The 24,333-nt window shown below is 48.2% G+C and overlaps 2 protein-coding genes across 2 annotated transcripts; both read left to right on the top strand.

Annotated features, from left to right (window-relative positions):
* Positions 1–273: 273 nt before the first annotated feature.
* LOC132236957 (RNA polymerase II elongation factor ELL-like) lies at positions 274–2,336 on the top strand. The gene is given in 4 exon segments (XM_059700610.1): positions 274–384; positions 435–1,316; positions 1,319–1,361; positions 1,364–2,336. Coding segments are annotated over 4 exon segments (1,872 nt in total). The 3' UTR covers positions 2,200–2,336.
* Positions 2,337–14,770: 12,434 nt separating this feature from the next.
* ADARB2 (adenosine deaminase RNA specific B2 (inactive)) lies at positions 14,771–24,062 on the top strand. Its single transcript, XM_059700463.1, has 3 exons — positions 14,771–14,852; positions 21,269–22,137; positions 24,009–24,062. The coding sequence occupies exons 1-3, from the start codon at positions 14,777–14,779 to the stop codon at positions 24,060–24,062; spliced, it is 999 nt and encodes a 332-aa protein (XP_059556446.1). The 5' UTR covers positions 14,771–14,776.
* Positions 24,063–24,333: the final 271 nt, after the last annotated feature.

The following is a 24,333-nucleotide window of genomic DNA, read 5'->3' as shown; positions in this document are numbered from 1 at the left end:
CATAATCTTTACTCCCTGGAATGGAGATAAGAAACACCCTAACCTTTGGAATAGAAATTGACAGGATTAAAATCAACTGGTATAAATACAGATGTAACAAGACAATAAAGAACAGAACCTGGCTGGAGATCCTGGACAGAACCTGACTAGAGAACCTGGCTAGGCTGCTGATCAACTGAATGCTGTTTCCGTGTCATTCCTTCTTCGCCAACTCTGTCCATACCTTTGGGGACCCCTGGACCTGCTGGGGCTGGACCCCAATAATTTGCCACAATGTATGACGCAGATGAGGATGAGTACTGCCGGAAGCCGGTCCAGAACCTGGATGGTCTCAAGATGACGGCACTGAAGGAGGATCAGAGCTACAGGCTGTCGTTTGGGCGGGTGAGCAACAGCAGCAAGGTGTCCATGTTTCACGTGTGCCACGGAGACAGCGTTCACACGTGAAGCTCACCGACAGTGCCCTCAGAGCCTTTGAGACCTACCGCGCCAGGCAGGATTCTGTTTCACTGAGACCATCAATTCGATTTCAAGGAAGCCAAGGGCACATCTCCATCCCCCAGCCAGACTGCCCCTCAGAGGCTCAGATCTTCTCCTTCTACCTCTCCAACATCAGCCGTGACAGCCCCCAGGGCAGTTTTGACTGCATCCAGCAGTACTTCTCCAGCTATGGGGATGTACGCCTGGACTGCCTGGGTAGCATCCAGGACAAAATCACAGTGTGTGCCACCGATGACTCTTACCAGAAGGCACGGCAGAGCATGGCACATCCCGAGGAGGAGACATGGAGTCGGGGTGCCATCGTCATCAAGCCCGGAGGCCACTACCTGGGCAAGAAGGTTCAGTTTAGGAAACCAGCCCCACCGGTGACGATTACTGTGCCCTCCCAGAAGTGGGTGACCCCCATCAACCTGGCAAATGTCCTCAAGAAAAGAGGTGCTAGCGGGGGCGTTGGGGTATCTCAGAGGCCTTTCTGTGACCGGGTGCTACATCTTCTGGCACTGAGGCCCTACCGGAAGGCTGAACTGTTGCTGCAGCTACAGAAGGATGGCCTGGTGCAGGCAGACAAGGACACACTGGACAGCCTCCTCCAGCAGGTGGCCAACATGAATACCAAGGATGGTACTTGCACACTGAAGGACTGTGTGTACAAGGATGTGCAAAAGGACCGGCCTGGCTACTCAGAGGGGGACCAGCAGCTGCTAAAGCACATGCTTATCAGAAAGCTGTGCCAGCCACAGAGTGCAGGTGGCCTCCCTGGAGACCATGCTGCCGCCAGCCTTCCAAGAGAGCATGGGAGCTCAGTCTCATCTCCCCCCCCCCCCAGAAACATCCTCAGCCTCCTGTTTTCATTGACCCCCTGCCAAGAAACCAAGGATATCACACTTCATCCAGAAAGCTCAGTCCGCCGCCAATGGGAAGTTGAATGTGCCCCATGGCCGGGAGGCCCTACTGCCCACCCTTGGCCCACTGGCGGGCGCAGATGCCCACCTACCCCCACGGCTGGATCCTCCGAGGGCACATGACCCTCTGGCTGATGTCAGCAATGACCTGGGCCACAGTGGCCGGGACTGTGATCACTGGGAAATGGCCACACCAGCCCAAACTTCCTGCCTTAGCCTTCCCCTGCTGAAGGACTGTGCCCAGCCCAGCAGGCCCCACAGTGGCTCGTCTCACGGCAAGTCCAAGAAGAAGTCCAACAAGCACAAGGACAAGGATAGGGCAGCTGGGGACAGGCATCGAGCCAGGCCGCCAGAACTTGTGTCTGGCTCCCTTGGAGCCCCGCCAGTCAACCTGGGTTTAAATGGGACCTGCAACAGCTCAAGCATCCCCACGTCAACTTCAGAGACACCAGAATACTTGCTAAAATATGCCACTATCTCCTCCTCAGAGCAGCGCCAGAGCTACAAGAATGACTTCAACGCCCAGTACAGTGAGGACCGAGACCTGCACGTCCGCATTGAGCAGGTCACACGGCGGTTCACGCAGCTGGACGCCCAGCTCCGGCAGCTCTCCCAGGGCCCCGAGGAGTACAAGACTACTCGTGGGCAGATTTTACAGGAATATTGCAAAATCAAATAAACCAGTACCAACTACAGCCAGGAGAGGCACCGGTGGGAGTACCTGCACAGCAAGCTGGCCCACATCAAGAGGCTCATTGCTGAGTATGACCAACGGCAGCTGCAGCCTTGGCCCTAGCCTAGCCCCAGCCATAAGGCAGGAGCTTGCCCTCCCTGGATTGACCCTTCTGGATGGCAAGGGAGCTGGGGCTTTAGGGGTGGGGAGAGCTTAAAAAAGGGGAAAATTTTTATTTAACAAAATAAACATGAGGAAGACACGTTAAAAAAAAAAAGAAAGAAAGAAAAGAGAGAACCTGGCTGGAGATCCTAGCTACAGAACCTGGCTAGAGAGAACCTGGCTATGATGATCACCTGAGCGCTGCCTCCGTGTCATTCATTCTTCGCCGACTCCGTCCACACCTTGGGGAACCCCTGGGCCTGCTGGGGCTGGACCCCAACAGAACACTCTGGAGACCCACTTCACTTATGGCAAGAGGAAAACAGGTGAGTCAGAATGACTCAAGGGTTTCAATTCAGCCCTCTGTGTGGATGGCATTAAACGGATCAGAGAAACACTGGGCAGGTTAGTTCTTGACAGGAGATAACCATTCAGTTTTGAGCAAATGGACTCAGAAATGCCTCTAAAGCAGCGGTTCTCAACCTGTGGGTCACGACCCCTTTGGGGGTCGAACGACCCTTTCACAGGGGTCACCTAAGACCATCAGAAAATACATATATAACTACATATTGTTTTTGTGACTAATCACTATGCTTTAATTATGTTCAATTTGTAAAAATGAAATTGGGGGTCACCACAACATGAGGAACTGTATTAAAGGGTCGTGGCATTAGGAAGGTTGAGAACCACTGCTTCTAAAGCAATCCAGTACAATATCTTGGAGGAAGTGAGGAATTTGGATTTCAAATTGCAAGGGAGTTAGAGATTCAGGAGTCCAGTTGCCGTCAGGCTACCCACCGCCAAAGGAGACCTTTGTTAGTAAGTAGGATGGCCTTATGCTTCACCGTCCAAACTGGGACACTCCTACTCATCATTACACCAGATTTACAGAGACAAACTGGGCTGGCCAGGGCACACTGGGCAGCCTGGCACAGAGTATCTGGATAAAGAAGAGCGGCAGCAAAGCTATGGAGATGCTGCTCACAACAGCCTCGCCCTCACTATGCCCAAACTCCTCACTCAAACAAGGACACGCACCCGTACAATCGAAAAAGACATTGTACACGTTAAAGAAAACTTAAACATACCGCCCACCCTGGCCACCATCCAGGACAGTGAATAGCACTCTCTAGAGTACACACCTAGTTCCAGGACTGAACTACTATGGCTTGAGGAGTGGGGGTGGGGGGGAGGGGATGGGTTATGAAGAGGAGACAACATCTATGGTTGGCACCTGGGTTCTTCTACTAGAATGCTGTGATAGCTTGTGTATAAAAAACCCTATCTCAGGAATATTGGTTCAGAAAAACAGAACCAATAGAATAAGAGAGAGAGGTTATAAGGGATTGACTCACTTGATTGTGGAAATTGAGAAGACCCACAATCTGCCATCTGCCATCTGCAAGCTGAGACCCAGGAAAGCATAGTAGAGACCCAAGTGCAATAATTGGAAGATCTGGAAACCAAGGGGAGACAATGGTGTGGATTCCAAGACTCTAGTCTGGGTCTGAAGACCCGACAACCAGGAGGGCAAAGGAAGATGGACATCCCAGTCCAACAGCCAGGCTGAGTGAGAATCTTTCTTTCTTCCATCTTATATTCTATTCGGGCTCTCAACAATTAGATGAGGCCCACCCACATTGACAAGGGCCATCTGATTTACTCAGTTTACCAATTTAAATGCTGCTCTCTTCCAGAAACACTCGCACAGACACAACCAGAAATAATGTTAAATCAAATACCTGGGCATCCCATCATCCCATCAAGCTGACACATAAAATTGACCATCACAAATACATGACAGTGCTCTAAGAACCTGCTGAGCTGGAGTGAGTGATCAGACACTCATACAGGAGTAATGATTTAGGGTTGAAGCTTCTAGCATAGGAAAGATAGGAAGTGTCCAAAAGAACTGGCCATGGCCAGAAGAAATGAATTAGGGCAATCTTTATAAAATAGAAATAGGATGTAAAATTTCAAAATAAGAGTATTTGGATTTAGTACATCTCCAAAGAAAAGGGAGCAGGGAAGCAAAAGGATGCTAAGCGAGGAGGCTGCAGGACTTATAAAGAACCAATGATATTGAAGAAGGGCTTTGAGAGAAAACATGTCTATAGGGACAAGAAATTCAAAACCAGTATAGGATTAGCACTTATTATGTGGAGAATTACATTTCTCATTATCTCTATGGTTCAATAATTATAGTCCTCAGAGGACCTATGTAGGTGTGTGGGGTTAAGTGTTTATTTTGTGGGATTTTCCAGCTTTGAGCTGATTATCTAATACAGCGGTTCTCAACCTAGGGGTCGAACGACCCTTTCACAGGGGTCGCCTAAGACCATCGAAAAACACATATATAATTACATATTGTTTTTGTGCTTAATCACTATGCTTTAATTATGTTTAAATTTGTAACAATGAAACTGGGGGTCACCACAACACAAGGAACTGTATTAAAGGGTCGCGGCATTAGGAAGGTTGAGAACCACTGAAATAGAACTCCTGACCAGAATCACAGCCCAAGCACGTCTTGGAGACTTTCTCATAGACTTGTTGGTCCTCAGAGCCAGGTGAGCAATGCGGCTCTTCAACTTGGCACAAATTTCCTGTGATTTAATCCATCACTGGAGCCCTTGCCCACCTGCTCTCTCTGACCAAAGACTCTCTCAACTCCCACAAATGGTCTCACAATAGGAACAACTACTCACAGGGTCAGAGACAGACACAGTCAAGTTGTTCTTTTAAGCTGGTTCTTTGAAAGGATAAACAAGATTGACAAACCTCTAGCCAGACTCACCAAGAAGCAGAGAGAGAGGACCCAAATAAATAAAATCAGAAACGATAGAGGCGAAATAACAACAGACCCCACAGAAATACAAATGATTGTTAAAAAATACTATGGACAGCTCTACTCCAACAAACTAGACAACATGGAGGAAATGGACAAATTCCTAGAAAAATACAACATTCCAAAACTCAATCAGGAAGAATCTAAAAATCTCAACAGGCCAATAACTATGGAAGAAATTGAAGCAGTCATCAAAAAGCTTCCATCAAACAAAAGCCCAGGACCAGACGGCTTCACAGGGGAGTTTTACCAAACATTCAAGGAAGAACTAAAACCTATCCTCCTCAGACTACTACAAAAAATTCAAGAGGAAGGAACACTTCCAAGCTCATTCTATGAAGCCAGCATCACCCTAATACCAAAACCAGGTAAAGACAACACAATGAAAGAGAATTACAGGCCAATATCCCTCATGAACATAGATGCCAAAATCCTCAACAAAATCTTAGCAAATCTGATCCAGCAGTACATCAGAAAGATCATACACCATGACCAAGTAGGATTTATCCCAGGGATGCAAGGATGGTACAATATCCGCAAATCAATAAACGTGATACATCACATAAACAAATTGAAAGAAAAAAACCACATGGTCATATCAATTGATGCAGAAAAAGCATTTGACAAAATTCAACACCCATTTTTGATAAAAACTCTCAGCAAGGTGGGAGTAGAAGGATCATACCTCAACATAATAAAAGCCATATATGACAGGCCCACAGCCAACATCATACTCAATGGACAAAAACTAACACCATTTCCCCTAAGAACAGGAACAAGACAGGGATGCCCCCTCTCACCACTCCTGTTCAACATAGTACTGGAAGTGTTAGCCATTGCAATTCGGCAAGAAGAAGAAATAAAAGGCATCCAAATTGGAAAAGAGGAAGTAAAACTGTCCTTATTTGCAGACGACATGATATTATACATAGAAAACCCTAGAGATTCCATCAAAAAGCTACTAGACTTAATACATGAATTTGGCAATGTAGCAGGATACAAAATTAACCCCAAGAAATCTGAGGCATTTCTATACACCAATAGTGAACTTTCAGAAAGAGAGATTATAAAAACAATCCCGTTTACCATTGCACCAAAAAAATTAAGCTACCTAGGAATAAACTTAACTAAAGAGGTAAAAGACCTCTACTCAGAAAACTACAGGACGTTGAAAAAAGATATAGAGGAAGACATAAACAGATGGAAGAACATACCGTGTTCATGGATTGGTAGAATCAACATCATTAAAATGTCCATACTACCCAAAGCAATCTATAAATTCAACGCACTTCCCATTATAATACCAACGGCATACTTCAGAGATCTAGAACGAACTCTCCAAAAATTCATCTGGAATAAAAAAAGACCCCGAATAGCTGCAGCAATCCTGAAAAAGAACAAAGTAGGTGGGATCTCAATACCAGATATCAAGTTGTATTACAAAGCCACTGTTCTCAAAACTGCCTGGTACTGGCACAAGAATAGGCATATAGATCAATGGAATAGAATAGAGACCCCAGAAATCGGCCCGAACCAATATGCTCAATTAATATTTGACAAAGGAGGCAAGAACATACAATGGAGCCAAGATAGTCTCTTCAATAAATGGTGCTGGGAAAATTGGACAGATATATGCAAGAAAATGAAACTAGACCACCAACTTACACCATACACAAAAATAAACTCAAAATGGATAAAGGACTTAAATGTACGACGGGAAACCATAAAAATTCTAGAAGAATCCAAAGGCAACAAAATCTCAGACATATGCCGAAGCAATTTCTTCACTGATACAGCTCCTAGGGCACTTGAAACTAAAGAAAAAATGAACAAATGGGACTACATCAAAATAAAAAGCTTCTGCACAGCAAAAGAAACCATCAACAAAACAATGAGAAAACCCACTGTGTGGGAAAACATATTTGCCAATGACATATCTGATAAGGGCCTAATCTCCAAAATTTATAGGGAACTCATACAACTTAACAAAAGGAAGATAAACAATCCAATCAAAAAATGGGCAAAGGACCTAAATAGACACCTTTCTAAAGAGGACATCCAGAAAGCCAAGAGACATATGAAAACATGCTCAAAGTCACTAATCATCCGAGAGATGCAAATCAAAACAGCAATGAGGTACCATCTCACACCAGTCAGACTGGCTATCATCAACAAATCAACAAACGACAAGTGCTGGAGAGGATGTGGAGAAAAAGGAACACTTGTGCACTGCTGGTGGGAATGCAGACTGGTGCAGCCACTATGGAAGACAGTATGGAGTTTCCTTAAAAAACTGAAAATGGAGCTCCCATTTGACCCTGTGATCCCACTCCTAGGAATATATCCCAAGAAACCAGAAACACCAATCAGAAAGGATATATGCACCCCTATGTTCATAGCAGCACAATTCACCATAGCTAAGATCTGGAAACAGCCTAAGTGCCCATCAGTAGATGAATGGATTAGAAAACTGTGGTACATCTACACGATGGAATACTATGCTGCTGTAAAAAGGAAGGAACTCTTACCATTTGCAACGGCATGGATGGAACTGGAGAGCATTATGCTAAGTGAAATAAGCCAGTCAATAAAGGAAAAATACCACATGATCTCACTCATTCATGGACAATAGAGACCATTATAAACTTTTGAACAATAATAGATACAGAGGCAGAGCTGCCTCAAACAGATTGTCAAACTGCAGCGGGAAGGCCGGGGAGGGTTGGGGGGCAGGAGGTAGGGGGGTAAGAGATCAACTAAAGGACTTGTATGCATGCATATAAGCATAACCAATGGACATAAGACACTGGGGGATAGGGGAGGCTAGGGGACTGTCTAGGGCGGGGGGATAAAATGGATACATATGTAATACCCTTTGTAATACTTTAAGCAATAAAAAATAAAATAAATAAAGTAAAATAAAATAAAATATTTTCTTCTGAAAAAAAAAAAAGTTGTTCTTTTAGTCTCAGACCATTCAGAGCTGACCTCAACCTTGTCCCCAATGAGAAACAACAACTACCAACCAAAAACGAGAAGGTCCCAGAGCTGTGGGGAATTCTGACAACAGATGCAGAGCTCCTTCCAAATTAGGGCAGGGGCCGTATCTAGGAAGAGAGTAACATGAGGGCGATTGTGTGCTCATTTCAGTGTGTGAGGGCTGGCGCGTGGAAAATGAGTTAAATAAAGCAAGAACACATCTATTTTCCAATTTGAGAAATGCACTTCTAATTTTTGCCACTTTCTTAACTGCCCAGAAAATTCTAGAATTCAGTTACTATCAAAAACAAATTGCCACCCAGCCACACATTTGCATGTGGAGCATGAGGGGTCTGCTGAAGGAGTGACTCCAGTGAACCTCAACTCCACTGGTCACAGCAGAAGGAAAATCTTTTTAAAGAAGCTGTAGGCTTTTTTTTTTCTTTTTTGTCTGGTCTCGGAGTCTGGTGGCCTCAAATAGTGTCACTGCTGAACCCTGACCTTCTCACCTCACCACATTATCTGTTACTGGGGTGGACCTTCTGCTGCCCCAAGCAGAGAAGGCAGTGTACAACCATGCCCAGGCTAGATGGCCAATAGGTCTGAAACCACTAGCTGTCCAGCATGACTTATTGTCCTGGCAGTAAAGCGACAGAACTTAAAGTAACCCTCAAACCTCAAAGTTCATGGAGGATGCTGAACCAACTCAGCGGCTGTCATCCACTTCACCATGTATCCACTCCCCAATGGAGCATTAAATGAAAAACACTTAGACTTTGCAAAGCCACTGACTGCCTTGGCACATAATGTGGAAGGCTATGAGTCTCTCTAAGTGAAGTCTGAACACATACCTTTAGACATATTTGTATTTAAATACACTTTCTTGCAAAGAGTCACCTTGCTCTGTCAATCACTTGACAGACCATCTGTGTGTGTGCCCGCCATTCACGTCAGGAGAGCACACAGTACAATCTGGTGTGAGCTTGTTTTTTCCCCTCACCTTCCAAAAATAAATCAAGTTTCGCTGGGCTGTGTCATACACAGTCAAGCCAATGTGGTCTACGAGAGCTTGGTCAAAAACCTGCCCTGCGATGTGTCCCACGATGGTATGGGAATGTCTTAATGCTGTGACTTTGTGGGGAAGCTATCTAGGAGAAATTAAACATGCTTTTGAAATTAAACTGTGACAAAAGTAGGGATTCCATAAGAGACCCCTAATTTTGCCAAACAACTCATTGAGAGCCATGCTTCTAATTCCTGTGAATTAGAAGTCATATTTTCTCATGTGGTTAGTAGATCTCAGAACTGCCAGGAGCTTAAGCAACCTTCATGTGGGGATTGCTTCCTACAGAATTGAGGAACTTTACAGAGAAATTTACAAGTTCTATGTTCCCTGACTTCCTTTGGATCTTTACAGAACAAAAAAGACCTCTCTCCAGGCAGCAAGGCAGCATGTGGGTCCTCACAGAGCAGACTCGCTGGTTCTTCCTGAAGTTTCATATTGGAGTAGAAATCTGGAACAATTAGTGTGTCTTTTCCATTTTGCTCCTTTTAACCACACTCTGTTCCTTCCCCCCTTTTACTCTCCCTCAATGAACCTCAGGCAGAGCCCATGACTTTCTAATCATTTTCAATCTGTGAAATTCAGTCCAGTCCAGGTGGGAATGTACCATGTCACAACCAATTCAAAGCCCATAAGGGGAGAGGAAAATAGGAGGAAAGAATCTCTGTTTAGTTGGCCAAGGTTGCAGTATGACCACCGCAGGTTCTAACTGGCCATTATGTCCCCTCAGTAACAGTAGCATATGCCCAAGTGTTGGTTATCCCATGGGACATGTGTGGGATGATTCTGAGGACCCATGTCTGGGTTTCAGACTGACCTTGAATGAGATTTTCTCTCTTTCTCTCTCTCTTTTCTCTATCTCAATCTCTTCCCCACTCTGACCCCCACCCTCCCTCCAGCTCATTTCTCACAACCCAGAGTTTTATGTGCTTGTCCCCTGGGGTCCTCAATTTAGAATCAAGTCCTATATTACTGTCTCAAGGTTTTATGTCCAGGGTAATTAGGGAGCCACTCAGACAGTGTTGTCAAGTTTCAGAAGCTTAACTAGGTCCTGGGGAACTCCTCAGAGCCTTCTGCCTGGAGTGAACTCCCCTCCCTTAACTTGGTGGACCCGTACTTGTCCTATCAGTGGAAGTATACTTGTCTCTGGAGCCATACCATGTGGTTCAAAGATTGTCTCTGTGCTTAATCAATGGTAGACAATATTATTAGCTATTAGATCTCAGCTAACGAGTCTCCTCCTGAAAGATGCTTCCCTGACATGAGGTCCCCATGGCCAGATTCTGACTCTCTGCATTGGTTCTTCTTAGTCTCAGACTTTGAATTATTTGCATTCAGTAAATATTTGTTGATTAAATATATTAGTCTGTTCTGGCTACCATGAAAAGTACCACAGGCTGGGCAGCTTAAAGACAGACATTTATTATCTCACATCCCGGAGGCTGGAAGTCTGAGACCAAGGTGTGGGCAAGGCTGGTTCCTTCTAAGGCCTCTCTCCTTGGCGTGTAGCCCTTCTTCTCCCTGTGTCCTCACATGTTCATCTCTCCGTCCATGTCTGCATTCTGATTTCTGATTCTTATAAGGATACTAATCCCAAGATCTTAGGGTCCACCTTAAGGACCTCATTTCAACTTAACTACCTCTTTAAAGACCCATCTTCAAATTCAGTTTTCATTCTGAGGTCCTGGAGCTCAGAGCTTCAACATGAATGCTGGAGGAGAACATACTTCAGCCTTTACCAATGCGTGAGAAACATACTGTGGGATGGCTGCCTGTTTGCTTAGATCCTTTCAAGACCAAATTCATGATTTTTATCTATCTGGAAACTGCCAGGAGAGATCCTTGCCTTCCTGTGAAAATCGAACCCTCTCATGTTATGAAGCTCAGGGCAGAGCTAGAATCTTTTTTCCACTGAACAACCCTTGTGTTGTTCATAGAATGGTGGCTTGAGAACAGTGTTTTGAAACATGTTCCTGAAAATCTGTGAGAAACATTCTTTACCTTTACTCAGAAACTTTCGTTCTTTCTTCTGCCTGCATGGACATTAATTATTTTCCTATTCAAACTGACTTGCATTTCTGTTTGGGTAGAAGCTGCATTTGGTAATACACATACCTGAGTTTGATCAGACTGTACAGTTTTAAAAGAAAGTGGGTCAGCTTGAGGGAGGCCATCTGTCAGAGTGCATTTGGCAAAAAGAAAACAGATGGGGGGACTTATAAAAGAGGCTGAGGTTTGTAGCCCAAAGGTACCAACGGAGTTCTGTGGCTTCCAACTGCCTCCTTCTTTTCGAGTTATGTAACTGTTCGAGACAGCTGAGCTGCGCTCGGTGTGGGATGCGTGCGGCCTACAAACGCCAGACGTGGGACAAAACCTCACTTTCGGTTGTTGAAATGAGGACAGAACCAAAATGCTCAATGTATATAATTTTCTCAAATAAACTATTCCAGAAATATTTAGTGCTTTTCAGGAGGCAGAGTATAAGACCAAATCCTTGGGCATTTTAGCAATGAGTGTGTTTTAGTTTTGGTTTTGTTTTAGTTCATATATCCATTCACCTACTGAAACTCATCTTGGCTGCTCTGAATTCTGGCAATTATGAATGAAGCTGCCGTAAACATCAGTGTGCAGGGTTTTGTGTGTGGACATAAGTTTCAACTCCTTTGGGTAATCACAGATATGCTCTTAAATTACAGTTTTTGTTAAAATTTCTAACAAACATGCTATTTCACATGAATGGATTTTCTGGATAACTGACGTGTGGTGTGTTCACACACCAGAGGAGTTGTTCACATTTTCATCTTCCTTGGTAATAATTATTTGATCAATTGTTTATAAACAAAACAGTTTGTGAAAGCAATTGCTTTCACAACATAGGCTCCAAAAATTTGACCTTTTCACAATTTCTCAAGTTATCATTGTGGGTAAACTGAGTCATCCCCCATCTCCCAGTCCCTGGAACCCACCATTCTATTTTCTGTCTCTATGAGTTTGATTGTGGTAGGGACCTTATATGAGTGAGATCATACAGTATTTGCCTTTTTGTGTCTGGCTTATTTCATACAGCATAATGTCCTCAAAGTCCGTCCATGTTGTAACATATTACAGAATTTCCTTCCTCTTCAAGGCTGAATAATATCCCATTGTGTGTATTTACACCACATCTTGTTATCTATTCTTCCATTGATGGACACTTGGGCTGCTTCCACCTTTTGGTGAATATTGCTGCTATGAACATTGGGGTACAGATGTCTCTTGTAGTCTCTGCTTTCAGTTCTTTGGAGTATACAGTCAGAAGTGGGACTGCTGGTTACATAGTGGCTGAACCACTTACATTCCCATCAGAAGTGCACAAGGATTTCAACTTCACATCCTCTCCAGCCCTTGTTATGCATTATCTTATTGATAATAGCCATCCTAATGGGTATAAGGTGGCATCTCATGGTAGTTTTGGTTTGCATTTTCCCAATGACTATTGATGCTGAGCATCTTTTCGTGTGCTTATTGGCCATTTGTATATCTTCTTTAGAGAAATGTCTGCTCAAGTCCTTTACTTTAAATCTAAATTTCAGATAAATAATACATTTTTGATAATATGTCCCAATATGAGAGATGTATATGCTACAAAAAAAAAGCATATTGCTTATCTAAAACTCATTTTTAACTAGTTGTCTTGCATTTTTATTTGAGAAATCTGGTAGCCCTGAAAAGCGAGAACTTTGATGGATCTAAAACAATCTTTAAACATCTCACATTTTGCTCAGGTGAGCTCCGAAATGGCTTAGTGTGTTTTTGTGGGTGTTGGGCTGGTAGCCTGCTTTATTAGAAAATTGTAATTTCATTTTGAGATGCTCCAGACTAAATCATTTGAGCTTCACACTCTTTGTGTAATATTATTGGGCTGCCTTAATGAAATTATAACTCAAGCAAGAGATTTCATTCCCTGGTAGTAAATTAGCTTGGGCCGTGCAGGCTCGGGGAGAGCCAGTCCTCCCTGGCTTATTCTTCTTGTTCAGGGAATGAAGAAGGAGCAGGCGTTTTGTATTTGAGTTATTTATTGTTCTCTTTGAGTGAACGTTATATTGTTACCCGTCCCTACTGGAAACAACAGCTGTTAACAGGCTTCAGAATGAATTTCAATGTGAACTCCCCTGGCCTCTGGGAAGCTTGGCTAAAGAGAAAACAGGCTCATAATGGAAAGAAAAAGAGCGGGATCCCGGCCTGGGTCTGGACGCCTCAGGCCAGCTGCATATAAAACCGCCAGTCACCGGGGTCCTGGGACACCCCATTCAGACGTGTGCTGAAATGGGAGTGCTGTCAACAGTCCTTTCTGACCACAGAGGCAGACAAAGGCAGCCTGAGGCAAATAGTGACCTTGCTCAACACCCTGCCTCATATACCAGAGGAGACAGAAAGGTCCCGCAAAGTAACCACACCCCTGGCACCCGGGCCCTGGATAACCTAACCACAGGGGGAGCAGGGATGACTCTTTCACAACAATGTAACACAACGGCTGAGCAGTGGTGGCGTTTCCAGCTCTCCTATTTTTAATAATGCGGTCAAGATGCCTATGGGATATGATGAATCATGCAGACTTGGGGGGTAAGAGGACGCAAGAGGCAGGAATCTGAGAGGACTCCTCTGCAAGGCCGTCGGTTCTGCTTATGGACAAGTGCTCCCACTTCCTGTGGTTAAATCTAGTCGGTGGAACCCCTAAAAGCAGGAGCTTTCCTTTTGGCTCCCTTTATTAGTCATTTCTTTGTGTCTCCCAATTGTACATGCAACCTGCAATTCCTCCATCTCTCAGCTGAAGAGAGAAATTGCTGAGACCGTGGAAGGAACATCTCTCATTGATCACGGGTGGTACTTCCCACTTGGGTCCATCTTCCCGCCGGCCGTACTCAGGGGTGTCCGGTGCCCAGGATGCCTGACCAGTCTTGCTCGGCTCACCCACCACCGGGGCTGCAGGCAGAGGGCATATCCGGGGATTCCTTCCACTGCTGCAGTGACACGGTGCCCCTCCCAGGAAAACCTCCTCCGGGCAGGGACCCCGCACTACTTCCTCCTCCACCTGCCATCTCTCCTCTCCCTTCCTCTTCCTCCCCGAAATTCTACTTCTCAAATGCACACTAAGTATATTTTACAGCTTTGAGTCCATTATTTTCATGCATGTCAAGCCCACAAAGCAAGTTCACTAACGGTGGGAAATAGTGTTGGCTTTTTTTGCACAGATGCTCTTTTCATTGTGGAATTCCTTTACTTGCTTTAGCCGCTCTCTGTGAAATGACCTCAGTCTAGCAGACCCTGCCCCACCCAGCATCCTCTAAGCTCCTGCAAGGCTGTTGCCCTGGAGACGATTACTTCGAGTTTTGAGGGACGTGGAACAAAAGGAGGGGAGATGCCAAAAATAAGAAAAGAAAAAAGATAGAAATCATAACGTTTAAAATTGAATGGAGAGGGGAATTTGATAAAATGCTGTCAGAAATCCAATAAAAGACTGAACCAGAATGAAGTGGCTGAAACCAAAACGACCTTTCAACCTCCCTTGTCCAAACCCTCAGTAATAAGAGCATATGAAAGCACTGAGTTTTTCTGAAACTCGATGTCAAAAGAGCATTTCTGTCCTTTTCTTCCCAGACAAAGTGAGCATGTTGTCAGCCTTCATCGCTCCCTTCAAGCACTTGAGCCCCGGGGCCACTAACACGGAGGATGACGACAATCTAAGTAAGCAACCCCGTCCCTGAAAAGGGGGTTCCCAGCCTGATGTCCCCAAAGACTGGGATCTTGGGGTCATGTGGGGGCGGGGGGGACAGAGGGGTACTATCTGGGTTTCCCAGAACAGGAGGTTTTCTTCCTGTCCCCACCTGGAGTCCTACCCTCACCTGGGGGGCAGGGAAATACTAGTTGTATGATTGAGAACTCCAGGGGTTTGGTGTGTGTATACACTTTTTTTTTAGTTATCTTAGGCCATCCTTCCTCTCTTTCCTGTGTTTTTCCTTCAAAAAAAGAAGAAGAAGAAAGAAAAAAAGAACATAGTCTCTTTAAACACAGTTCGTACAATTATTTAACATGGGAAGAGCTGGCCGGGTGCCTGCTTGTTGAAACATCTCTGGCACGTGAAACTGGAGAGACACTCGCAGTGTGGTGCGGGGACCGAAACGCTGGCTTGGGGGAGGGACCTCAGCAGTGTCCCTGCACAGACTACTGAGGAGGCAGAGCCCAGGGACTGGGGTGGGAGGGTCAGGGTGTGACTGGCATGCATTATACTCGCCTCTGGTGTGTAGCATATTGTCAGGCATTTAAGCAAGGGGTGAACATTCAAAGCCATATGAACACCTATTACAGTTCAACATTACCTCACAGAGGGGTCACCTTCTCAGCCAGAAAGAGGTGGGAGCGTGCTTGCTGTCCTGGGATGGGAATTACTGGCGGTCACTAGGTTCACTGACCTAACCAAGCAGCAGCAGTGGGGGTGGGAGTTGCACGGGAATGTTGTCCATTTGCCATCAGCTCTTAAGAAGCACGACACATCTGCATAAATAGCCCCTTCCCACAAACATAACTATCAACAAGACTGAAAACTGAGGTGATTGCCCTGGGTTATCCCACTGAAGCAAAGTCAAAGAATCACTGGGTGTCAAACCAGAGCAAACCCTAGAGATGCTCTAGTTTTAGTCCTTTGTTTTCTAGATAAGGAAGGAAAGGTGTGGAGGATGCGGAGAAAGTAGGAAACAGAACACAGGTCTCCTGGCTATCTGTTCAGGGCTCCTTCCTCAGCGAACACCTAGGTCACAGTGGAACGTGAACAAACAATTGTTTCTGTCTCTCATGATTGGAAAACTCCTAGAATGTAGTCAATGTATTGCTAGCAGGAGGAATAAAATCTTACTGTTTCCATGTCTTTCCCACCGAGCTGTGACTCACAATATGGATTGCAAGGTCCTTTTCTTCTGAGCTGTGGAAGCCCTGGCTGTTAGCATCTCCACGTGGAAGTAGCTCACCCTTCCAATGGCTCCCAGGCTAGTGACTTGTGATGCCAGAACAGTTCTGAAAGCAGAAGCCTAGTGGGCACACCTCTGGTGCCATCTCCATGTCACTAGCCCTGTGCTCTATGGTCACTAGCCTTGCTATGAAAATCACTGCTCAGACTCTCAGAGACTCATTCCTAAGACAGGGACAGTGACATGGAATTGAGGTCAGAACCAAATAAGATAGCACAAGAAGACGTTTTAGACAAGGACCTGGGACATATAAATGCTCTATCCAGGTTGGTTAGTGCCAGTAATTAAGGGTATTTTTTCCTAATTCAGCTCACTGGCTAGTAGGTAAAAACTTACAGATAAGAGTGAATTTTATTTATTACATGTTAAAATGCCTTTGAAATGCTTGGAAAGTCTTATTTTCTATCAGTGGATTAGTCATCCCCTTTGTAATATGTGCTGTTAATATACTTAGAAAACCCTATTTTCATACACTGTTCAAAGATACACCTCCAAGTGAATGCGTTTGTCTTACTCAACATTTCTCGCTACTATTACCCATGCAGCCCCTCAACTTACTGCCCAAATGCCACTGGGTGGTGAAAGAGAAAGAGTGCACCTCCCCTAAAGCGTGTGTGTATGTGTGTGTGTAAAGTATGTGCGGTGTGCATGGTGTATGTGTGATGTGTGTGCGGTATATGTTCTGTGTTTTGTGTGTGTAATTTGTGCAAGGTATATAATAACTGTGATGTGTATGGTGTGTGTGTTCATATATGTGATGTATGTGCAAAATTTGTATAGTGTGTGTGGTATGTATATTATGTGTGTCTGTGTGTTGTGCGTAATGTGGGTGCAAAGTGTGTGTGCATGGTGTGTGTAATGTGTGTCTATATGTATGTTGTGTGTGGTGTGTGTGTAAAGTGTATGTGGTGTGTGTGATGTATGTGTAGTGTGGTGTGTATAATGGATGTTCACTGTGTGTGCATGTGTGTACACACACATATGCAGGGAGGAAAAGTAGGTGGTAGAGACTTGCTTTGAAGTCTCTTGTTCGTATCTGCAAACTAGGAAATGGGTGTGTCTGGGTTGGTTTAGGATGAAGTTCCACGATTGAGGACCATCTCCCTCCCGTGGCTCTGGTGCTCACCTCTGCTCCTTCCCTCGGGCTGAGCTCCAACATCCAGGGCTGAGCGGGGGTCAGGGATCCATAGCCAGACAGGGATTTGGCCTGAGAGGGGCCAGTGCTGGTGAGCCCACCTGGCAGCCAGCCATCAGCAGGCTGGGTTCCGGCTCACAGTCAGCCAGATAATGCCATGTTTCAGCCCACACCTACGCTGGGAACCCTGAAAGCTTTCTTCTTCGAACACTGAGGAGAGTGGTTGCTGGCCCTGCCCCATCGTCTCTGCCCCTGACACCGACCAGAGGTGTCACCTGAGGAGGGCTGAGACAAGGATCCGGGCAGGGCCACAGGCCTGCACAGTCCATGCCCTTTGCATGGGTCTGAGGGAGGGCAACTCCGCCACCCCGAGAAGCCAGCAGCTCAGCTCCCAGGCAGCAGGACAGGTCTTGGAAGGAGGCCGTGCTGTCCTGCTGCAGAGCCTGATCCGAGAGCATCAGTGACTGGCCCGTGTATGACCACACAGCCAGGACCTTGCAATCCATATTGAGAGTCACCAGGCCCGCCGGACTGGCCGCCACAGCCTCCCCGCTTTCTTACTGTGAAGCACAAAGACCTTCTTCCTGCACAAAAGGAGAGAAGGCCCCCATTGCTCCTGTCACTGCCTGGTCTGGGTAGGATGGGTGGAGCGAACGTTGCCCTCTGGCCTGCAGACACAGTAGTGTCATTATTAGTGAGGCAGCATGAGGAAAAGTTCCCAACAACTCAACTACTGCAAACTCCAGCTGCATATTGACCAGACTCTGGCCTGGGGACAGGGACGCGGAGGAGGCAGATGCTGGCACCTCACACGGGCGCCTGCATTCCGAGCGGTGATGACACAGTGAGACGGCAGCCGGGACCTCGCCCCAGCAAATGCAGCCCAGTCACTGAACTTCGTTCTGAAAGATGTATTTCACCTGGAAAATAAATGTTTAACCACAGCCATGATATGTAAAATTCCACCCTTTCTCCCCAAAATGCCCATTAGTCACTTATCAGATAGGTTATCAGAGAGAAAGAGAGAGCGACATCCACCTAATGTTCATTACAGTAGAATTGTTATAATTGTTCTGTTATTATTTGTTATTGTTGATCTCTTACTGTGCCTCATTTGTAAATTAAACTTTGTCATAGGTAGGTATGTATAGGAAAGAACATGGTATAGATATAGGGTTTGTGCTATCTGAGCTTTCAGGTAGCCACTGAGGGTCTTGGAATGTACCCCCCACCAATAAGGGGGAACGACACTATTTTCTGATCTGTCAGGGTTTTTCCTAAGCCTATTATACATGTTCCTTCAGTTCAACTTCATAATAATCCTGTAAGTCAAGCGCTATTAAAACCCACATGTTCCATCTTAAGAAAATGGAGTGTGGGTAGCTTGAGAGACTTGTCCAAGGTCACACCTACAGGAAGGATGGAGAGGGCTTTCCCTAGAGCCAGTGGAGTGGCCCCAGCCCCCCCTCTGCCTGGTCCGGGCTCAGCACCCCAGCGGAAACCAGCATGTGGGCTGTGCTGGAGGGAGCGGGACCCCCAATCTGCTCACTTGCAAAACCCAGTGGGTAACATCGCTCCAGAGATTGTAGCTAGTGTGTCCAGGAGAAGGCCAGAGCTCTGCATTGTTATCAGTTATTAGATATTGATCAATTTGGAAGGATGCTTCCTGCCACCGTCTGATCATCATGTCTAGGCCGTTGAAAACTAATAATGACCATCGTCATCGGATACTGAGTGCATGGGAGAGAAGAGCCCAGAAGCAATCTTGGTGAGGGGAGGGGTAGTCCCCCCCGGGAGGGCTGTTGCTCCAAGATAAACCTTTCTACTTGAAAAGGCAGCCGAGGTCATCTGATACGCCGGCCACCTTCATCACAGGCGCGGCTCCCTCCATCCCCACATCGTGAGAAATCAATAAGAAATCAGAGCACCCAGTAAGTTTCAGGCAATCTGTTGTGCAGCTTTTTGGCTAGGTTATTTTTTTTTCCATCGTTATGTCCAATCTGGGAAGCTGTGTGGTTAATCCGACCCACTGCCCTGGGCCTGAGATACCCACAGGGCGGGACCCAGGTGCGTAATGACGCAGAGAGGGACTGAGTGGGCACTCGATACCTGCAGGTAATTATTCCTGCAAAATAGTCTGTGAGCGATGCCATCCACCTCTAACTTACAAAAGGCTCGGGTTTACGCCTTTGGATAGAATTAGCTCTACAGACCTAACATCCTATGGACACAAACCACCAGGGGACATATAACAGAGCCGCCTCGCAACTTAGAGAACAGAGCCGATATGCAGCCGACGGATCTGCAAACAGCCCTGACTCTCGCCACAGCCCTGACTCTCACCACCGCCTGGGGACTGCCGGGGCTGGTGGCCAAGGCGTTACCAAGAGCCCCGGAGCTGGGAGGACACACAACCCGGGACCCAGAGAGGAGCCTTGCCCAGTGTGAGACACCGCCTGGAGGCACCCGTTGGTACTTTCCCATTATTCTCCACTGCAGAGCCATGAGGATGAGGGTCTCCCCAGCTCGGGCCAGGCTGCTGGGAAAGTGCTCAGCGTCCATTTATAAGCTGCAGGCTGGCTATAAAAATCACCTCAAGTTCCCACTTGCTTCACAAGAGAAAACTCATTGCCAACCTGCTGCCCAGCCACCTGGAGCCCCCGAGATCCTGGTTCCCACGGAGAAATTGAAGGGCTCAGAGGTGCATCTGCCTGGGGTCCCGGCTCTGCGTGGAGTCCCGGCCCTGCCTCCTTGCCTCACACATTTGCCCTCTCCAATGGCAGGCTATGCACTCTCAGCACCTCATTCCCTCCCAGAGGCGGGCGTCCCTGTGAAATGGCGAAGGAATGTGGCACTGTCGGTGCCCATACATCCACCTTCAGAATAAGACATTCCCAGGTGAAATGCTTCTCGGCCAGTTATCCAATTGGTCCGCCTCTCTGAGCCTGGGTTTCCCCTCCTAGAAAATGCTGCTGTGACACCCACCACCGCAGAGATGTGAGGAATAAGAAAGGCGCCGGAGTGGAGGTGCTCTGGGCTCGGTGACAGGGAACTGCATGGTGGGACCGTCATCCCGGAGCGTTTCACAGGACACTGGGTCAGCATTCCAAAAGCATCTTCGCCAGGGACTCTGGTCCTGTGGTTCTGTGATGATCCAAGCTGAGGTTTTCTAAACAGAACAGTTTCCTTTGCCAAGAGTGATCCAAGGGAGCCGAGAGCCTGTCCAGAAAAGCTAAATCACTGCACATATCCACCATGTAGTTTGCAAGGGATGACTTTGCTAAATTTAATGTCTTCCTCTTTTTTTCTGCAAAAGATTAAAACATCACAGATACAAATGAAGCCTCCCCCTGGGCCCCCATTAGTTCCCTCCTTGTCTCCCAGGAAGGTTAGCATCTAAGCTTCACCATTGTGACTGATCCCAAAACCGCATGCAGTGCCTGTGTGGTTATAATTTATATTAACGGCATCGCACTCTGTGTATTATTTTCCAAGTTGCTTTTATGATGCAAATTATGCTTCTGAGCTTCCTCTATGATGAAGCAGGTAAACCTGGCTCATCAACCGTGAGTGCTATCGAGCGTTCCATCCTATGATCGCGCCACAACTCAGTTACCAGTCCCCACACAGGGCAGGCCCGTGTGGCTCTCAGCGCTGGCGGCAGCGGCTAGAAAGGGCCACCTGTGATTTGGTTTGGGGGAGGCCTCAGGAGAGGGGGGAAGAGGGCCTATGATATCTCAGCCACACTCAGAGCAGCTGGTGGGCACCCTTGTGAGCAGGTCAGGCTCACCACATCCACACGCCACATTCTCAGAAATGCAGGAACTGCTCAGGGCTGGGTGTCCTCCCTCCTCAGCAGTCGGCCCCATGTTCAGGGAAGCTTGGTATCTCCTGTCAGCCTAGAGAGGAAGTGGCTGGGCCCCTGTGCACAGCGCAGTCTGCAGAGGTGTCTGTCTCCAGGCACGCTGAGACCCCTGGTCACCGCTGTCTGTTCTCACCTCCAGGTACCAGCAGCGCAGACGTGAAGGAGAACCGAAATGTGAGCAACCTGGAGGCACGGCCACTGCCCACGGGCGACAGAGCCCGAGGCGGTGCGCCTGGTGTGAAGAGGAAAAGGCCCCTGGAGGAGGGCAACAGCGGCCACTTCTGCAAACTGCAGCTGATCTGGAAGACGCTCTCGTGGTCGATGACGCCCAAGAACGCGCTGGTGCAGCTGCACGAGCTGCGGCCCGGCCTGCAGTACCGGATGGTGTCCCAGACCGGCCCGGTGCACGCGCCCGTCTTCGCTGTGGCGGTGGAAGTGAACGGGCTCACGTTCGAGGGCACGGGGCCCACCAAGAAGAAGGCCAAGATGCGGGCAGCCGAGCTGGCGCTGCGCTCCTTCGTGCAGTTCCCCAACGCCTGCCAGGCCCACCTGGCCATGGGCAGCAGCCCCAGCCCCTGCACGGACTTCACCTCTGACCAGGCCGACTTCCCCGACACGCTCTTCAAGCAGTTCGAGCCGTCCGCACCCAGTGCAGCCTTCCCGGGCCACCGCCCCGCCGAGCCCGAGCTGCTGTCCCCCGTCTGCCGGCGGGGACGGCTGCTGCGCAGCACGCTGGACCTGGTGGCCCCGGGCGAGGGGAACCCGGTGGTGGTGCTGAACCAGCTGCGCGCCGGCCTGCGCTACGTGTGCCTCTCGGAGCCGGCCGACAGGCAGCGGCCGCGCAGCTTCGTCATGGCCGTGAGCGTGGACGGCAGGATGTTTGAAGGCTCGGGACGCAGCAAGAAGCTGGCCAAGGGCCAGGCGGCGCAGGCGGCCCTCCAGGCCCTCTTCGACATCCGGCTGCCCGGCCACGTGCCCAGCAGGAGTAAAAGTCACCTCCTGCCCCAGGTGAGAATTCTCAGGTAGCTCCCGGCAGGTGGCATCTCCCGGATGCTAGGAGACCATGAGCTGGGACGGGCAGCAGGCAGCCCCCGCTCCAGTCGCTGTAAGTAGAGAGCGCCCACACGCACCTCTCCCAGAACAGCCAGCTCAGCCCCGGTTCAGCCTCACCATTAGAGCATTTGTCAGGCTTAAGGGGAGAGAATCGTGTGCATATAAAGAAAGAACGTCAACATTCGGACTTAGCAGAGGGGCAGGGGAAGAGTGAAGTCAGGTGTTGTCCATGGTGACACCAATGTTAGGAAACAGGGCAGGGCGACGGCAGGGCCTGTCCCCCGACGGGCTGATAGGGAAGGACGGTGGTATTGGCACCTCTACCCTTCAGTGACTTGGTTGCTGAGTGTTCTGCAGCAGGAGCACTAGAGGAGGTGAAATGCATGTTATGTAGCAGTTTGGGTGGAGTGTCTCACTGGGGAGTCTGGAGAAAGGGAAGCGAATGTGAATCATTGCCTCAGTCATTCCACCCAGAGGCAGGGGCCTGAGCAGCAGCCAGTGCAGCCTCCCTCCAGCCCTTTCACACCAGCGACAGGTCTGCTTTCTCACGCTGGTTCACCTTTGCTCATGCGAAGAACAATTTCATAGCACTGTCCATGTTTCAGGAACGAGTCTTATCCCTTGTCCTTCCAAGTCTTGTAACTGCTTATATATGCAAATTACCTTCTGTCTTAGCATTTCCAAAATTGCCGGTAGGTATCACTAATGTATTCGAGGCAGGAAAGTATCTTTATTCACTTTGGTGTCAATCGCGGGGAGGAACATAGTTCAAATGCACTCAATGCAGTGCAGGTAAGTCCCCGGTAACTTGAGGTGTTGCTACCATGGCTGTCCGGATCACCTACCTCGCAGCCCTGTGACAGAACCTGCCGTCACCTTGGGAAGCCTCGTATCAGTGGAAGGAGGCAGGGTGCCGCCCAGACCTCAGGGAGCAGGAAGGAGCTACAGCGACCAAACCTAACGCACAGGACAGTTGCCTCGAGCTGAGTCACAGTGCTCAGTAAGCACTGATGGGATGGGGGTCCTCCGCTCGCAGCTCATTGAGTGAGAGAGAGAGACCGTCCAACAAGAGCCCAATCGAGGGACGGCTGTTTCTCCTGCTATCTCTGCCCCCAACGCCGTCAGTCATTTCCACATATTTGTTGAACCTTCTCGAGAGCGGATTGCAGGGATTTAGACCATCATTTCCATCGGTCTTGCCTTTCAGCCCACCCCCAAACAACACACAATCCACGTAGAAACAGGGTGTTGGAAAGAAGCTGGGGATCGAAGGTCCCTGAGCACCTCCTGCCAGAAGAATTCAGCCTCATTTCTCCCTCCTGGCACCTCCATTTTATATTGTTTTCTCTCTTTTTCCTTCTGATCCTGTTTCTCCATTAACTGTAGCTTAAGCTTGCCACCACGACCAAGGAAGCCACTAGGCGCCCCGCAAGCTGGCTGAGCCCAGGTGGCCCAAGGCCTCCACATCACCTGTTCTCTCACCTCCTCCCCCAGAAGGCCCCCTGCAGAGCGCGCAGTGGTGTGTCCCTCATCTTCCATCCTGTCGTTCCTGGCGTGGCCACCCCGCCAAGGGCCCTCACGGCCCCGCATTTCCTGTTCAGTAAGAAACGCTCGTTCCCCCTTGCACCCACTCTCCGCCCACCCGCCCCAAATGAGCATTGAGGGATGTCAGGGAGCTGCGGCCGAGATGTGTTCCTCTCGTGTGTCACCCCCGAGCTCGCGCAGTGGAGGAGCCAGGCAGCACCACTGCTTCGTAACAGTCGTTTGACCCCAGAAAGCAGCACATCAGTTAAAGCCACGGCTGCTAAATTATTTTTCTCTGACAGCCTGCTAACCACGCCGACGGGATGATGGAGGGCTCGGAGCAGCGAGAGGGCTGAGGGCCATCCATCACGCCCGGGCACTGCCGTCCTGAGGCTCGTTACCGGGCCCTCGACCCGTCCCCGGGCTGGGTGGGGCCCAGGGGGTCAGGGGACCCAGGACCAGGTGCCACCGGCAGCTTCATTAAATTCGAATCCTGTCTGGCACACAGTCTGGATGCAGGGACTGATCTTTACAAAGCAATTCCAAGAGTCCCTGTAAAGGCTGCTCTGCTCTCCTGCTTGGCCCAACACTGTCTATGCAGCAGGCGCCTGGTCCAGCTGGTCCTGC

Source organism: Myotis daubentonii, chromosome 1, assembly GCF_963259705.1.
Source record: "Myotis daubentonii chromosome 1, mMyoDau2.1, whole genome shotgun sequence".
NCBI lineage: Eukaryota > Metazoa > Chordata > Mammalia > Chiroptera > Vespertilionidae > Myotis > Myotis daubentonii.
This window is presented reverse-complemented; position numbering and strand designations above follow the sequence as displayed.

Bases quoted from the DNA above. Each gene is read 5' to 3' on its own strand.
- ADARB2 (XM_059700463.1), top strand. From the start codon at position 14,777: ATGTTGTCAGCCTTCATCGCTCCCTTCAAGCACTTGAGCCCCGGGGCC. The intron at 14,853-21,268 runs GTAAGCAACCCC...TCTCACCTCCAG, and splicing joins GGAGGATGACGACAATCTAA to GTACCAGCAGCGCAGACGTG. The intron at 22,138-24,008 runs GTGAGAATTCTC...TTTCTCTGACAG, and splicing joins AAAGTCACCTCCTGCCCCAG to CCTGCTAACCACGCCGACGG.